Raw genomic sequence first — 17,238 nt, forward strand, 5'->3', positions numbered from 1 at the left:
TTTCCCACAAAATCTGTCCCGACAGCTCTTAAATATAAATCACTATTATAGGTTTATCAAAATTTATTTTGGTAATGACATGGTTTGGAAGATGGATTTTTGTTGCACTCTCTCATTAACAACATTTTGTTATTTTTTACCAAAAAAGTGGGTAACACTTTAGAATACTGTATCTTACTTAATGCACAACTAATAAGGAATTACAGCAGAACTAATAGGTCATTCTTCATTAACACTTAAGTCACTACTATTAACTACTAAGGAAGATGCGTATTGCATTTCCATAGTAATAATAACATTAGAAGTAAGGAAGAAGAAAGGTCCACTACCTGAATATTGTAATGGCTAATTGTTATGATATTATTTTAATTGTAATTAATCGACTGTTCATTAGTAGTTACTCAATAGTTATTTCTCCTGAAGCTGAATTAGTAGATAATTAAAAGTAGTTCATCAGGAGGCATGACTGAATTCAATAGTTATTGATTAGCTAATTGTTACTTAACACAACTATAAAATGCTATTACATACTGATTAGTTAACACATCTTCCTTAGTAGTTAATAGTAGTGACTTAAGTGTTAATGAAGAATTACCTATTAGTTCTGCAGTAAAATAGTAGTTTTAAAATACATTTAAAACAAATTAGAAAAAAACATCTGTATTAAAAAAAATAATAATATAAAAAAAATTTCAGTTGGAGGCTTTCATATGAGAAAAAAAAGTCCATATCATGACCATGAGAAGAGTACATTTTTAAAAATGTAAAAAATAATAATAATTAAAAATCAACACTTAAATCCCATTGAAATTCTTCCTTTGCATGAAACAAGTCCCGATCACAGTTCAAGAATGTTTGCAATGTTTTTAATCAGGAATCACATATAGATGAGTGTAAAAAAGTAGCATGGACACGCACACACACACACACAGGAAAACAAAAAACACTGTGACCTCTCCACACACTGCTAGTCCCATAAGAGTTTGAAAAAAAAAATATGAAACTCAGTTGTTGGGATTAACCAGGAACAGTGACAATATCGGTCCAGAATAACCAGGAACAGTGACAAAAAATTTCAGAAAAGTTCTTTACCAAGACATTTGGTGCTCAAAAAAATATCATCCAAATCACCCTCTTATATTGCTGGTGAAGGATATCTCATGATGACCCAGCAAAATGACACACACAAGGGGGAAAAAATCTTGGTGTCACATAGTCTGTATACTTTCACAGATATAGCAATTAAGCTCTAAGGCGTCGGGAGGCAAAAGCGTGTACTGAGGCTTTAGTACTGAGAGAAGACTCAAAGCACTTACCATGCTCCGCACACCCGGCAGGGGGCGGGTTAGTAACTGAGGAAGAGGTCCCGTGTAGGCATCCTCTGGACTCATCAGAACCGTCCATCCGGGGGGCAGCAGTCATGGTCTGGAGGGGAGAGGTCCGCATCCGGGCTGCCTGACGATTGGAAGCCGCAAGATGACGCCTTCGGCGAGTAGACAAAGCATGGTCCACGCTGGTACGGCAGCGGGCATGATGTGGGAAATGTCCTCCGTCTGTTTCTTCACCGCTGAGAACTGCTGGGCGAAGTCGTCAACGGTGTCGCCGAATAGACCAAGCTGCGAGACATGGCTGTTGAGAAAGCGTGCTTTGTCTACATCCTGCATCTCGACCAGGTTCAGCCATAGATGACGCTCCTGGACCACGAGGGTGCCCATCGCCTGCCTGAGTGTCTGAGCTATGACCTTCGTGGCCCTGAGGGCAAGGTCGGTCGCAGAGCGCAGTTCCTGCAACACATCGGTGTCAGGACTGCCCAAGTGCAGATCTTTGAATTCCTTGGCCTGGAGAACTTGCAGGAGGGCCATGGCATGCAGGACAGAGGCGGCCTGTCCAGTGGTGCTGTAGGCTTTTGCGGTCAGTGACGACATCATCCTACAGGCCTTGGAGGGGAGCACTGGGCGATCCCACCAGGAGGAGGCATTCTCGGAATACAGGTGGATCGCAACCACTCTGTCCACCTGGGGGACCTCCGAGTACCCGTGGGCCACCCTGCCGTCGAGGGTAGTGAGAGCAGATGAGTGAGGAGGTTGGTTGCGGGCAGTGAAATGTGCCCTCCATGAACTCGTCAGCTCATCATGCACCTCTGGGAAGAAAGGAAACTGCGGCGCCCAGACCCAAGGAACCAATTGTCTAGCCATGAAGGCTGTGGGGATGAAGGAGGTTTCCAGTCCAGCCCCACGCTGACGGCGGCCTGGGCAAGCATGTCGGCCATCTGGGCGTCAGCCTCAGACTGGGCGTGCCGGCCCGAAGGCAGCAGTCCAGTCGAGTCTTCCGCATCAGATGCCGGAACGCTCTCCGATGCAGCGGTGAACTCATCATCCAGCTCGGGGGGCTCGAGGGAGTAAACAGACTGGCCGTGAGGCGAGCTGCTCTCACCTCGAGCTTGGACGGAAGTCAACGAGCGTGCCGTGCGGGTGGTTCGTGGGTATCTACCCGGCGAGCGACAGATGGGGAATGTGCTTTTTTTCTGCTCACAAAGTAAATCAAGATTGGAAAAAATATACATTTCTTTTATAAATACAATTTAAATGTAAAAAATAATGACAGAAGTTGTTTTCATTAAAATTATTATTTTTTTTTTAAGGTACTTTACTCTAGGAGTGAAAGGCCCTCACAGGTTATAGTGATATAGATAGGGCAAAATGTGTCCGTGTATGCAAATATTTAGAAACAGATGAATGCTTTTCTTTTTTAAATAACACATTAAGATAATGCTTATTCAAAATAGCCACGTTAGAAAAGGGTGCACCATTTCCTGTTATTTCATAACATCTTAAATATTCAAAAAACAAATTAATCTCTATTGTTATTTTTAGTCAGTGTGAGCCTAATTAAGGTACCCCTGCAATAATGGGACTTTTTACAACAAATACTATCCTTTAACTTTTTAGACTATTGAAAAACATTTGATTCAATTACCTTGAACAAAACTGAAAGTGACAGAAGTATTTTGTCTATTTTCATTATGTAAAGACATTTGCATACTTTTGTAATTATTTAATATTAGATCAATTGACCTCAAAATCAACCTTTAGAATTGCAGGCAATGACCTTGTGGATCAGGAAAATGTTGCAACTGCTGTGATAGTTTTTGTTGCTACTTTTTTTCTTTTTTGGGGGGGTGGGGTGAAAATAAAAATCAAAAGTGTATTTTACCAGAGGGGCCTTTAGCCCAGTTGTACCTAAAGTACACATGAATAAAGTTCACATTATCTGCTGATTGACAATATTCAAGACAAATTGTGAGAAGAAAACTTTTTAAGGCAAAGAGCTTTGCAAAGTTTTTTGATAGATAATATAAAATATAGAATAGAAAGAAAAAACATTACAGGTAAAAAGCATGCATATATCATTTAAACTCAAACCAGAACTACAGCATGAAATAAATTGGGTAGGACGCTTGTATATGGCAACATTTCAGTACATGTGCAAAGTTTCACCATGCGGTATGAATAAATAGATAAGGACATATCTTTTGTGTCCAGTGGTGCCGCTGTGGGTTAAATTATACTGTGGCTATGATCCAAGGGCCACAAATTGAAATGAGCTATTCAAATATTCATATTATTCTTGGAAGACAGAAAATGTATTAGCACTGCCATTGTGCTTATTACCTCATACTGAGTGAGTTATACATTTGAATGAAATTCTAGGTTGGCTCTAAATGTAATAAATTGAAAAGCAATCGAAAAGGTAACATATGGAAATCGATTAAAAAAAAAGTCTGAAATAAATACCAACCCTACACATTTTTAACAAATTTAGAAACTTTATTTGGTTTCTTTAATGGAATTGACCTTCAAGAGTATGATTGCTCATTTTGAATGAGCATGCAAAACAGATACATTTCCATGGATACTTATTTAACAAACAAATACATTGGATGAAAACAAAGGCATTGTTTTTCAAGTGAGTTCCCTTACAATAAATCTTTCTCAAACCTTTACTTTTTCATGAAAATATCATCTCTCTAGACACCAAAGAACACAAATGTTACAGTATATAACAATAACAAGAGTTACAGTATGTTTTATAATTAAAAATAATTTTATAAGAAAAAATCATGTGTGCAATGCAGCAGATTGTTAGTAAAAGTTACACTTTTCATTTTAGATTTTTAAATAGTATTTGAATTCACAAGTTTCAACTGTATTTCTGTCGCTATTTATACAATAATACATTTAGCTGTTGAGGATCATGTTTTCCACAACTACCATACAATGGAATGCACCAGCCAAATGATGTGGTTTAGTGCTATAACCTCATGCTGAATAAACATTATCAGTGTAGATACTTTGTACCCTGTCTGTTATCACATATTACCATACCAAGCATTACCATGGTTGGGTTAGATGAGCAGGAAGCAGTACTGGCCAGTATAACGGCCACATTACCACAACACTGAATGTAAATTATATACACTCTATACATATATAAGCTTAGGCTATTTCTGCAAATGTATGCAAATTATACATAATGCGTATGTGTGTGTGCGTGTGTGTTTGTGTAAAAATTAACACATTAATATATAAAAAAATTATGTTCATTTTTGCTACTGCATTAACTAATGTTAACATACACAACCTTACTGTAATCCTTCAAAGGCAGCCAGATATTTGACCACTTGGACGTTTAACTTTTGGACTATGATCCACACATTCAATTTAAATTTAATTCGATCACATACCCTACCATTCAAAAGTTTGGGGTCACTTGCCTGAAATGTTTCTCATGATCTTAAAAATCTTTTGATCTGAAGGCGTATGCTTAAATGTTTGAAATTAGTTTTGCAGATAAAAATATAATTGTGCCAACATATTAATTTATTTAATTACAAAACTAAAATTTATCAAAAAAAATAATAATTAAGAACAGCAGCCTCTAAGAGCCCAGCATATAGATGGGAACTACTTCAATATTGTTTAAAAAGCATCCCAGTGTGATAACTCAAGAAGTTGGTTGTGAAAATACCAATAGTACATTTCTGCAAGATCTAGGCAAAGTGTGGCCACTTTGAAGATGATAAAATATAAGGGGGGTAATAATCCAATTAAGGAATTACAACCCTTCCCCAGCCCCCTTTGAATCTACGCCCTTGCCTGTGTTGATTGTTTGGTATGAATAGTTTTGGTTTAACAAATTGGATGAGTTCTATTTATGATCCTTCCATTTACATGGAAATATGTAAATGCTTCATGCTGCAACCCCTCCAATGTTCAAGCCAAATCTACGGCATTGAATACAAATATTATGTATAACAGAACATATAACTAAATAATTTTAATACACTTATTAATAAACATAGTTAACATAGTTATAAACATGGTCAATAAACACCATTTCAGTGAAATTCACATCTATCATCCATTTTAAAATTCAAACACAACAATTTTATTTCTAAAACCTGAAAGTATTCTAGATTTTGTCTTATTATAATGATTTGTCAGAATCAGTCTCAAATGACAATCTAACCAAAAGTAGTTACGGAAAAGGCATGCAGAGCATTGTGTTGTATTTGTTAGCCAAATTTCATTGGAGTGTCTGAAGTTATAACTATGTGGACTAACTAATCCGGGTGGACTCTGGACTTAGAGAATGTACAACGCAAATGTGAAAGTAAGCTTTGCGAATTTGCCTTTGCCACCCCCATTGTACTCATCACCTTTCCAATTCTCATTCAGCACCCACTTTCATTCTGTCAACAGGTTCTTCATGGGGAACATGTTTGTTATGACAGATGCCATTGCTTTTTTTTTCTCTCTTAGAAATGAAGATTTCAAGGTTAGTATTGTTTTGTATGTTAATATATTTTTATCTTTATTTTTAAGATTATTATTATTATTAAGAAGCATTTTTATAGGATTCTTAAAATTAAGGATTAAGGATTCAATTAAATTCTTAAAAAAGAGAGAAACTACTTACATCTTTTAAAGAAATTGACATTTTGATAACTTCAGCAGTACAATAAAACTATTTTTTCCACAGTTTTGAACTGTTTTACAATGAAACAATTTAATTTATCAGATGTTTATTGTTTTAAGTGATACATATTTGATTTTCAAAGATGTTGGAAAATATGAAGGTTTTCATTTTCATTCTCATTGTGTCATTTAAACTGAACAAATTTAAAGTTTGGTCTGGTTTGGGTCTGTATTTTATTTCTTTATGTATTTATTATTATACTCTACTTTATCTTCCACACTCTTAACAACATTATTTTAAGATTTAGGCATTTCAATTTCATAACAAAATTCCATCAAATTGAATTGAGTAATTTATAATAAAATAAAATAATAATATAAACAAAATATTTTAAATTGTATTCTTTTAAATTACACAATTCAATGTAATGTGATTTTATGAAACTGAAATACGTAAATCTTTAAAATAGGCTAACATGTTTTTTTGATTGCAATACAAATCTAGGATCACAATGTGAGATCTTCACTAAAGGGACTAAATTACTAAAAGGATATGGTGATTTGACAGGCATTATTGAATGTAGCTTTGTGTGTGTGTGTGTGTGTGTGTGTGTGTGTGTGTGTGTGTGTGTGTGTGTGTGTGTGTGTGTGTGTGTGTGAGAGCGTGTATTTATCACTTTGTGGGGACCAAATGTCCCCATAAGGATAGTAAAACCCGAAGTTTTTGACCTTGTGGGGACATTTTGTTGGTCCCCATGAGGAAAACAGCTTATAAATCATACTAAATTATGTTTTTTGAAAATTTAAAAATGCAGAATGTTTTCTGTGAGGGTTAGGTTTAGGGGTAGGGTTAGGTTTAGGGGATAGAATATAAAGTTTGTACAGTATAAAAACCATTATGTCTATGGAAAGTCCCCATAAAACATGGAAACACAACATGTGTGTGTGTGTGTGTGTGTGTGTGTGTGTGTGTGTGTGTGTGTGTGTGTGTGTGTGTGTGTGTGTGTGTGTGTGTGTGTGTGTGTGTGTGTATGTGTGTGTGTGCGTGTGTGTGTTCATATTAAGGCTTTATGCTAGAAGTTAAGATATGGTTTGGCAAGGCTAAATAGGTTGAAGGTGACATGCCCTCCTTTCTTTTCATGAAATAAAAAGCCTTTTGGTAGTTGACATGACATACTTTGGGACGGTAACATGTTTTACGGTCTGATATTATTATACATTATCTAATAAATATGTTAAAAAATTATTTTCTAATTATAATGTATGTAGCTGTTATGACGTAATACACTGTAAATATTAAAAGTCTCAAATTGTAAAACAATTGTTTACTCAACTTAAGCGTTATTTCTAACTATTCTTACTTGTTTTAATTAAGTTACCGTTACGCTCTAAACCAGGGATGGGCAACTTTGAAGGAGGCGAGGGCCAACATTTTTTATTCTTTCTACCACAAGGGGCCGGATTACAAATCTGCACTCTGACAATGTTTTCCACTTTACTCTATTTCCTCATTATTGTGGGTAATCTATGCACAACTGCAATGTTCTTTTAAAGATTGTGTTACCTATATCAACATTTCTATTTAACAATATTTATAAAAACAAATATAATTATTTTGTAACTTCCATTTTTGCTAAAAACATACCGTTCACATGTACAAACTCATGTTGAACTGACAAGCAATATACTTCAGACTTACATTTTCAAGAAAATATATCTCATTTGCATTGTCTACATTCAGCAGCACAACATACACGCACGGGCCGAACAGTCCTGTGCGTCAGAGAACATTCTCGCAAGACTTCTCAACAATCAGTCAGGCATCTCTATCGCGAATTTCTTCAAAGTTTCTCCCTCTTCTAACCACTTTTTTGTTTTTCACAAGCGCGAGCGAAACAGCATTAGATGTCATTGGTGATTACCGCACTGTCACGGATTTCGTAAAAACTTTTGATGCCTTTTACCCTTGTATTTTATTTACCCTTTACATCTGTGAGAAGAGCAGCGCTGGTGTATGTATCTCTAATACTGTACGCCTCTTTGATCACTTGAATTTGAATTCAATTTTCAAATTTGCGAATAAAATTAAAATGTTTAATGACAGATTTCGTATCCAGGCAAACAAAAGACATGGGTTCCACCTGCGTACATTGAGGTCAAATTTAGCTCAATTTACCTTATAAATGATGAGCAAGTGTAAGATGTTGCATGCTAGAATCATACAGCGATCAGCAGGTCTGCTAAGAACAAGCGACCTCTTCTGGTCAATAGTTGTAATAACATCATAAACTGAATGTAATCTATACATAAGCTCTTTTTCAAAGAAATACATTTTCAACGATACAGAGGGCCGCCAGTTTCCCATCCCTGCAAATTTGTCATTTATAACAATACTTCAAATGTCATATTTTGGAATTATAACTCAAATATATACGTTCTTTAAACTTTGGCTTCAAGTACTATTAACTCAAAATGATCAAGTAGTGATAATTAATTTTAACTGAATCAAGTTGATGGTTGTGATTTGTGTGACGTCACCATTAGGGTGATTAGTGTTACCTCTGGTGAACTTGTATCCTGATAAATGTAAGTCTTTTGTTTGTACTCAATTGTACTTTACAAAAGTGCCATGTATGTGCACTAAGGAGTACTGAGGAGAATTCAATGTGCCATATGGGTAACCAAAATTCCATTCATAATTACTCTTATACTGTATAAGATGTGCAATATCCTAATTTAAATAATAATATATAAAGCAATGATACTTTAATCACAGATGAGTTGTTTACATGTTACTAGTTAATGCTACTTTAACTTAAATGACAAATATGTTTTGAAGCATTCAAAACTTGTTGCCTTAAAAATCTAAATAAGGTCAACTAATTAGATTATACAAAGTATTAATTGAAAGACTACATGGAATATTTGTACTAATTTTTCAGATTACAGGACAACTTAAAATGAGCTAATGAAAGCTAAATGGTGATTAAAAAAATGGTGAAAAGCTTAAAAGAATCAGTCACAACAATTTAAATACACTTCCCTTTACGGTATACATACATACAATGTTTACCCTAAAGTCTTGATGTTGATGAAAAAATCTAATATTTGACTTATAACAATGTTCAATGACATATCTCCCTTTTAGGATCAAGAAACTGTCTGATGCTGGCATGTTGCTTTTTGCAGCACTTTTCATTTTTAGCCAGGTAAAGTTAATAACAACAGTATACAAATATACATTACAACTTACATCTTGCATACAGATTTAAAAACAGCTTCAATCCTCAGTAATACATATCATGATTAGTAGTTGTCAGACTGCTGCATACAACCACCCTGTAAATTAATAGTTCTTCTGCTCTCTTCTTATCAATGATATTGACACTGAATACATTTTTATTCACAATACACCACTGTCATTCAGCTATATATGATGCCTGTTCATATAAACATATATATATATATATATATATATATATATATATATATATATATATATATATATATATATATATATTTTGAATTCTTTGCATGCGCTATATTCTCTATTGTATAATATATTATGTATGGTTTCTAACATATAAGAACACTATTTTATTTATTATACATTATGAGAGATCATTTGTTTATGACCTTAATAAACAAGTAGAACAAACATATTGACTACTTTCCTTCTGTGACCCAACAGGTCTCAAATGTGGGTAAGTATGTAGACAAACAAATCACACTCAGACAAATAAAACAAGCATCAAACTCACAACTAAACTAAACTTACAGGGTCTGCAGATGTGACCTATTGGGCAGAGGTCATGATTGAGGGCAATAAGACCCTAAATGTTGCTGAAAATCTGCCTGGAATCATCGGGATTTCTTTGGATACATTAGGGGTGACGATTACAAATGCTGAAATAGTCGCAGGTGAGTTAAATCTACCATGGTAAGCTAATATATATTAAATGTCACATTTAAATTCACTCAAAAATGTTCCATAAACAACAAATTCAATAGCTAAATGAAATACAGAGCTACCAGTCTGCAAGATTACTGTACATTTCAAAATAGTATAAATACACTTCATAATAATTTTTTGATCATGTATCATTTTGTAGAGTGTGAGATAATTGGCACAAATTCAACATGCTGGTGCGGAAGAGACTATGTTTGGAGCAACCTTGTGTGTGACTCCGTCAATAAATGCTGCAATGTGGACAAATGTGTGGCAAATATATCACACTACACACCACTGTGCCTGCCCAAAGTGAATGGTATGTTGTCTGATGGAATACAAAAAAAAAAAAAAAAAAAAAACGTTTAAGCTGAAACATAAATGTAATTTCAAGTACATTACAGTATATTACATTACAACACATTACAGTACTTTGACAAAGGTACATCTGAGGAACATTTCTGATTTTCCTACAGTTTCACTCAGTGGCCTGCTCACTGGTTCCTCCTCAAATGTCATTGCATTGGTACGTGTACAGCTCCTTTCCATGCAATTCTAAAATGCAGTATCTGTAGGCAGCCCCATATTTAGACAAACATTTTCTGAACCTTATGTATTTTTAATCAAAAGTAGGCCTATTCTGATGAAGAGATTCTATATTCTATACATATTAAAATGCATATCTCAGTTGTTGAATCAGTGATTGCTAATGTTAAAGCTGTATAAAGACTGTATAGAGAGATAATCCTAACATCAATCATTTTAAACACACACACATTTGTTCACATATTTGTCCAATTTATTTTAGCTGGACAGCTCTTTCCGTGTGCTAAATGCCTTCAACTCATTGACTATACTTAACACCAAGTGAGGAAATATTTTTCATTTCATCTTTGTTAAATTACTCTTCATTGCTTTAATTTCTTCGTTTTATAAGACTGTCTAAAAAATGTCACCAAGAACTTCATCTTTCCCTTCTCTTTTATGTCACACAGTAAAACAGGGATAAATACGTACACTCACAATTTCTCGGTGTCTCTGAGTTCTGTGTTTTCCACCACCAAAGTTCAAAGCATAATAAATGCATTGCTGAATAATACAACAGTTTATTCCCTCAATGTTATGTCACTAGGTAAAACACTGCAACCACACTAATATTTTGTGCCACTTGGTCTATCTATTTATCCATTCATGCTTCTTTTCACCATCACAGTATTATGTTTGTTTCATGTACAGGAATGGTATACATTGAGGCACCTGAAGGGAAAGTGTGTTACAATTCAAAACAACAACTGAACTGCATGAGCGTGGAACAGATGGAAAAGTGTGAGTGGAAAATGGTCAGAGGGGACGAAACACCTCTGATTCTGGGACCGGGGAGTGAACTAACGCTTTCAGACACTTGTACAAAAACAACAACAGTCACACTTCTAAAGACAAATGGATATTGGTCAGGTGAGTACAATAAAATGATTTAAACAATTAAACGCTTTTATGCAAAGTGCAAAGTATAAACTTTATCAGTTAATGTGTTCTTTGGGACTTGACCCCATGAACTTGGTATTGCTAGCACCACGCTCCACGAAATGCTCTGGCATTTACTTCGTTACTTTTTGTACTTCTGATGTATCAATATTTCTTCATATTCCAGGAACATACATGTGCCTTTTTATCACTGGGAACATAGCTCACATGGCCTCGGCACCTCTTCAAATCGCACTGCTACCAGAGGTGATTAATGTGACCAGCATGCCACAGACTGCAGACTGCTCTGCGGAAAAAAGCACCAAAGTTACCATTTCATGTTCCATCGAGAACAGCACTGAAATCTACAAAGCTTATTTAAAATTTGGAACTACAGAAAAATTATCACCAATTAAATATGGTAAGGATGAAAATACATTATTCCTTGGCATCACTTAACCATGTTAGTCTAACATTTTAATAATCATTAGTCATTTCCTGTAGATGTACAATTAACATGTTAATACTCCAAGTCACAAAGCTTAGTCTACGGCTTCACAGATACAGTATGCTTTCTTTGCTTTTTGTATAAAGGAATTTTCCAATATGGTGAAGCAATGATGAACTAGTTTCAAAATAAGCACTGTTAGAATGAAGTTAGGTTTGTAAGTGGTCAAAATGTATTTTGGCACTTAAGTCACACTTAAAAACATAGGTATGTCATTGCATAAAAATGAAATATTAAGCCAAGTGGCATTTACAAGTGGTATACTTTTGAAAAAAAAAGTTGGGTTTTAAATTATATATACTGTATACTGTATATTATTGTATATATGAACAATACATTTAGACTTTTAATCAAAATTAAGACAAAAAAAACTCTCTGGTATGTTCAAACTTGGAGCATGCGCATTGTTAAAGTGATGATCTACATTTGTTTTACAGAGAGCAATGGAATAAAGTTTACTGAAAATTTCACTGTTGAATGTGTGACAGGAGACAAACTGCTTTCAATTGAAGGTGGTTGTACTATATATAACAGTATGAATCAGACTCAAAATCGCATAATAAAAATACCGATAATATATTGTAAGTATTGAAAACAAAGTTACAGAATAACTCTCATGTTGCACTGAATGCATGCAATTATACAACATCTGTAGTTTCATCACACAATAAATGAAAAAAAAACAAAACATGTTTGAATACAAATAAAAACAAATCTTTGTATTTGCAGCAGGTGACCTGTTTTGTACAGAGGATTCAACTGATGGAAAAAACTGGCCAAAAACAAAGAATAATGAAATAGCAGTTATAGATTGTGTTGAACCAGGCAGACAGGGAATACTGAAACGCAAATGCCTTGGAAACAAATGGGGGGAAGAAGTTTCTCTGTGTGTTAAAACAATCCTGAATGCAGTGGCCTTGCAAGCAAAGGTAAGCTAATTGTGAGCTGTGTATAACTATAATATATGAACACAGTATCGATATTGGAAGAGTGCTGACTGATCTAAGGACTTAAACCAAAGTGTTTATTTTTGTGACACTAATGTCACCGAACAGAATTTCAGGACATCTTTTCTGAAACCCCCACTTCTCAACTCACACCATTGACTACACACTCAGTGTCTACATCCAAAAGCTTATGCAGCTGACTTGCTGCCTTATCAATTAATGGCTTGAAGTTTTTTAATGAATGGAACTCGGAAAGTGGTCACAGAACAGTTCGAAAGGCACCTTATTTTCATCCTACCATCCAGCTTTCGGACGCAGCCAATATGGCTGTGTCTCATGAGATGGGTCAATCTAACCAAACGGGAATTTTCATAGCTCCACAGAGACTATGTGTTTACAGTTTTCAATAAATTTAACATACGATTGGCTTACTTATAGAAAGTATTTTAACACTGAAAAAAAGTTACACACACGTAACACATGGAAATAGTTAGTCTAACAGTCTAATTGTTTTCTCAACCCAGGATTTTGAAAAAGGACTTGGAGCAACACAAGAGGGAGCTCAATTAATCTTTCAAAGTTTGAGAAATAACACATCAGAAGTGGGAGAAAACACTTTTGGTGATGTCATGACTGGACTAACTGTTTTCCAAACTATGAAAAATGCATCAGTAAACATGCCAATGCGAGAGAACCTTCTGGAAGTAAGAATTTAATTTGCATCTTGAAGACCCACAACTTCTAAATATTTGTGACCTCATGATATCATAATCAAACCATGTCTTTATTTCAATAGAAAAAAATTATTTGGATTTTGGCACTCAATCATTATAAACCTATATATTATACATTTCTAAATAAAGGTAATTATGGTAAACCTCAGAAAATAAATTTTGAGTACCCATATCTTATGCATAGTTTATTACAGGGTCAGTGTTTCACAGTGTAATGCTGCCAACTATGTTCCTTGACATCATCATTTTTCTATAAAAATAGACTACTCATATAATAATCATATGAAACTACATTAAACTGTACACATTTATCTATTACAAATTTAAAATTATGCTCTAGTGTTAAAAAAAAAATCTAAAAGCACCAAAAATGTAAAGACACCATGAATAGTTATGACAGATGGTATACAAAAATTAGGCTTTGACATAATATTGAAAGGTCCTACATAATCCAAAATATCATATACTTGAATGATTAAAAACTCTTAAATGGCTTTAAAATGTTGGCAAATATACCACTTATTTGAAGTAAATCTGTTCTCTTGAAGGACTTCATCGAATCGGCCAGCAGTATGCTGAACATAACCTGGAATGTAGAAGACAAAGAGGAAAATGGTGCATTGGCGACGCAATATCTTTCATCTGTAGAAGGGCTCATCAAAAGCATCAGAATAAATGCCAGCAATGGTTATAATGCTTCTAACATTCAGTTCCAGGTCTGCCGAAGCGGCCCGTCTTGCAACGGATCTGTCTTCGGTGTGGATGTTGAGCTGAACGCCACAGCAGACATGGTGAAAACTGTAGGGTTACTGAGCTTGGCCAACCACCTACCGATGCTGGAATACAAAAGTGCATATGTTTCTAACATAGTTGTGTCCGCTACTGTTGAGAACAATACATCTCCAGGTGTAAACATCAAACTAGCTTTTCCAAATGAAGATGCAGATGCCGAAATGCTCTGTGTGTTCTGGAATGTCACCGAGGAGAGTTGGTCAGACGAAGGCTGCCAGTTTGTTCGAGGACCTGGAAACATTCCCTACTGCGAATGCGATCATCTCACCTCTTTCTCCGTGCTGATGTCCAAGCATCCTGTAAACCTGCCTTTCATGGAACTGATCACTTACATCGGATTGGGAACCTCAATCTGTTCCCTAATCATCTACATCATCATCGAGTGTTTGGTCTGGAGTGCCATTGTCATATCCAACCTCTCCCACTTTCGGCACACCGCTCTCCTCAACATTGGATTGTGTCTGCTCCTGGCTGACTGCAGCTTCTTAGCTTCCTCCTTCCCCTCTATCCTAAATGACACCATGTGCCTGGTTCTGGTAGTGGCAAAGCATTACTTTTTCCTGGCCATGTTTTTCTGGATGCTGTGTCTGAGCGTCATGCTGGTCCACCAGCTCATTTTTGTCTTCAGCCACATTGGGAAAAAGGTCTACATGATCCTGGGGTTCACCATCGGCTATGTGTGTCCAACAGTGACTGTGGCAGTTACGTATTTGTACTACAACCAACTGACTGACGTACCCTACTACGACACTAAGACATGTTGGCTTACCTACACGTCAGCAATGGTAGGATCCATCCATGCGTTTCTCTTACCTGTTGGGACCATTGTGCTGGTGAACATTTTTGCCATGGTGACGGTCATTGTAACGGTCTTAAAGCCATCCGGGGCAGAGACCAACAAAAAGGGGGACAGAGATGCAACAAAGAGCATAATCAAAGTGATTATCTTTCTCACGCCTATTTTTGGTGGAACTTGGATTCTGGGACTATTTGTTTTTATAATGAACGACTTTAAACAGCTTATTACTTGTGTGGTCCATTACCTGTTCACCATACTCAACTCTTTTCAGGTATTCAAAGTTCTCTGCACACAAATACATTTTTTTTTTAAAACATTTTAGTAAACTGATTTAATAATTTATACCTTAATTTCCAGGGATTCTTCATCTTATTGACGGGATGTTTAGCAGAAAAGAGGGTGTGTTTGTATTGTTATTGAGATTATGGCTGTCCAGTTTGGTTAAAGCCACAGAACACTAATATATATATTTATTTTTTTCTCTCTAGGTCCGAGATGAAATTTTAAGGATGGTTATGTTTGGGGTAAGTGTAATTTAATGCCTTCCTGTCCGACCACAACTGTTTTTACAGCAAAAAATGTTTCCAAATACTATATTCATTTGAAAAATTATAATTAGATTTTTTTCTATGCTCAGAAATCAGGCAAAGGTCCAGGCACGACAACAACCATCACAAATAAATGATCCATACAAGTTAATGCACACAAGGTAAGCGTTTGGACAAAGCTTAATAACCTTGTTTTATTTTAAAAGTTTAAACATTTAAATTCTGTAATTTTCTGCCCCGTATATTGTTCCAAACCCGAATTACATTCTTCCGTGGAACTCTAAATGAGATGTTAGGCAGTATGTTAATCCCAATCACTATTCACTTCCATTATATATATATTTTTTTCCATACAATGAAAGTAAATGGTGACTGAGGCTGTCATTCTGCCAGATCATCTCCTTTTGTGTTCCACAGAAGAAAGAACCATCCCAATAAGGGGCACATTCCTTAATTCCTTTTCTGTTTCAAATTTTAACTGCAGAAGGAGCATATGAAACAATGAAGATGGATCCACCACTGAAACCACAGAAGCAGCTCCAAAAATAGGAGAAGGAGCTGTTTGACAAAGACTTTAAATATCTTTGGAGTAAAGACTGTGGTATTTTATTTTGTACATACTCCTTAACAATTAGGCACAAACAGTATGAAACAGACACAGAAAGCATCCTTGATAACAATCCAAGTGAACTAATTCATAATAGATGTTGTTAGTTTTTTCTAAAAGAACAATGTAATAGCTGCTGTATATATCTTGCAATTATCTATAGTTTTCTACCCTCATTGTCTTTGTCTTATTTAAAACAGTTCTGCACATCTGATAAGGATTATATATATCTCTAAAATGCTATGTAAAATTTGTGCTGTTTTAATCTCATATTAATGGTTATGTACTTCGGTTGTAATAACAATGTACTTTCCTTCTTATTTTTTAAGCAAATGAAACAGTGACATACATTTTTATGAGCTATTTTCATACATCAATAATGGTTTTACTGTAAAACAACACACTTCTAACTAAATATCTGAAACAAAGTTCATGTAACATGTCTAAGCAATGATAGTAAGGATTTAAAAATTGCAAGGCAGCTTGACAACTATTTTGTATTTTTTTGTTACATTTGTTTTATTCTTTACCTTGTGAGATCTATTTGCTTTTTTTTATGAAAAAATTGAGATTTTATTGTTAACCATACAAATAAAATATAAGTATGAATAAAAGATAAATTATGGACATGCTATTGTTGGATGATTCATCATTAAGTGATCTTTTTAGGAAAAGTACAATTTGATGAGTGAAAATTGATAAAATTGTTCTTGATAAATTGTCACATTGACTATACATATGAAATAATTACATTTTCAGTTCTAGCATTATTAAGTTTACTGCTTTCTATAGATCACTGCAATAATGCAACAGTAATGGCTACAGTGCCTGCAGCACCACCGAGCATAATACCCAGAATTCCTCCATCAATTTGTTGGTTCTCAAAGGTATCTGCTGTGTACATTATTGCCT

The 17,238-nt window shown here is 35.1% G+C and overlaps 1 protein-coding gene across 2 annotated transcripts; it reads left to right on the forward strand.

Moving 5' to 3' along the window:
• The first annotated feature begins 9,763 nt into the window (after positions 1–9,763).
• Positions 9,764–16,861, forward strand: LOC127622312 (adhesion G-protein coupled receptor F3-like). Of its 2 annotated transcripts, XM_052096379.1 has the most exons (14): positions 9,764–9,899; positions 10,091–10,246; positions 10,404–10,453; positions 10,736–10,794; positions 10,923–11,059; positions 11,164–11,382; positions 11,579–11,812; positions 12,629–12,828; positions 13,371–13,550; positions 14,129–15,442; positions 15,529–15,570; positions 15,660–15,695; positions 15,809–15,880; positions 16,204–16,861. In XM_052096379.1, the coding sequence occupies exons 1-13, from the start codon at positions 9,791–9,793 to the stop codon at positions 15,854–15,856; spliced, it is 2,784 nt and encodes a 927-aa protein (XP_051952339.1). In that variant the 5' UTR covers positions 9,764–9,790; the 3' UTR covers positions 15,857–15,880; positions 16,204–16,861. The 2 variants fall into 2 exon arrangements, with proteins under 2 accessions (XP_051952339.1, XP_051952340.1); XM_052096380.1 differs by lacking the exons at positions 10,091–10,246; positions 10,404–10,453; positions 10,736–10,794; positions 10,923–11,059 and adding an exon at positions 12,337–12,480.
• Positions 16,862–17,238: the final 377 nt, after the last annotated feature.

This window comes from Xyrauchen texanus, chromosome 28 (genome assembly GCF_025860055.1).
Source record: "Xyrauchen texanus isolate HMW12.3.18 chromosome 28, RBS_HiC_50CHRs, whole genome shotgun sequence".
Taxonomy (NCBI): domain Eukaryota; kingdom Metazoa; phylum Chordata; class Actinopteri; order Cypriniformes; family Catostomidae; genus Xyrauchen; species Xyrauchen texanus.

Excerpts from the sequence above, each read along its gene's own strand:
- LOC127622312 (XM_052096379.1), top strand. The coding sequence starts at position 9,791 with ATGATTGAGGGCAATAAGACCCTAAATGTTGCTGAAAATCTGCCTGGA. Across the intron at positions 10,454-10,735 it reads CCTCAAATGTCATTGCATTG|CTGGACAGCTCTTTCCGTGT; the intron begins GTACGTGTACAG and ends AATTTATTTTAG. Across the intron at positions 13,551-14,128 it reads TGCGAGAGAACCTTCTGGAA|GACTTCATCGAATCGGCCAG; the intron begins GTAAGAATTTAA and ends GTTCTCTTGAAG.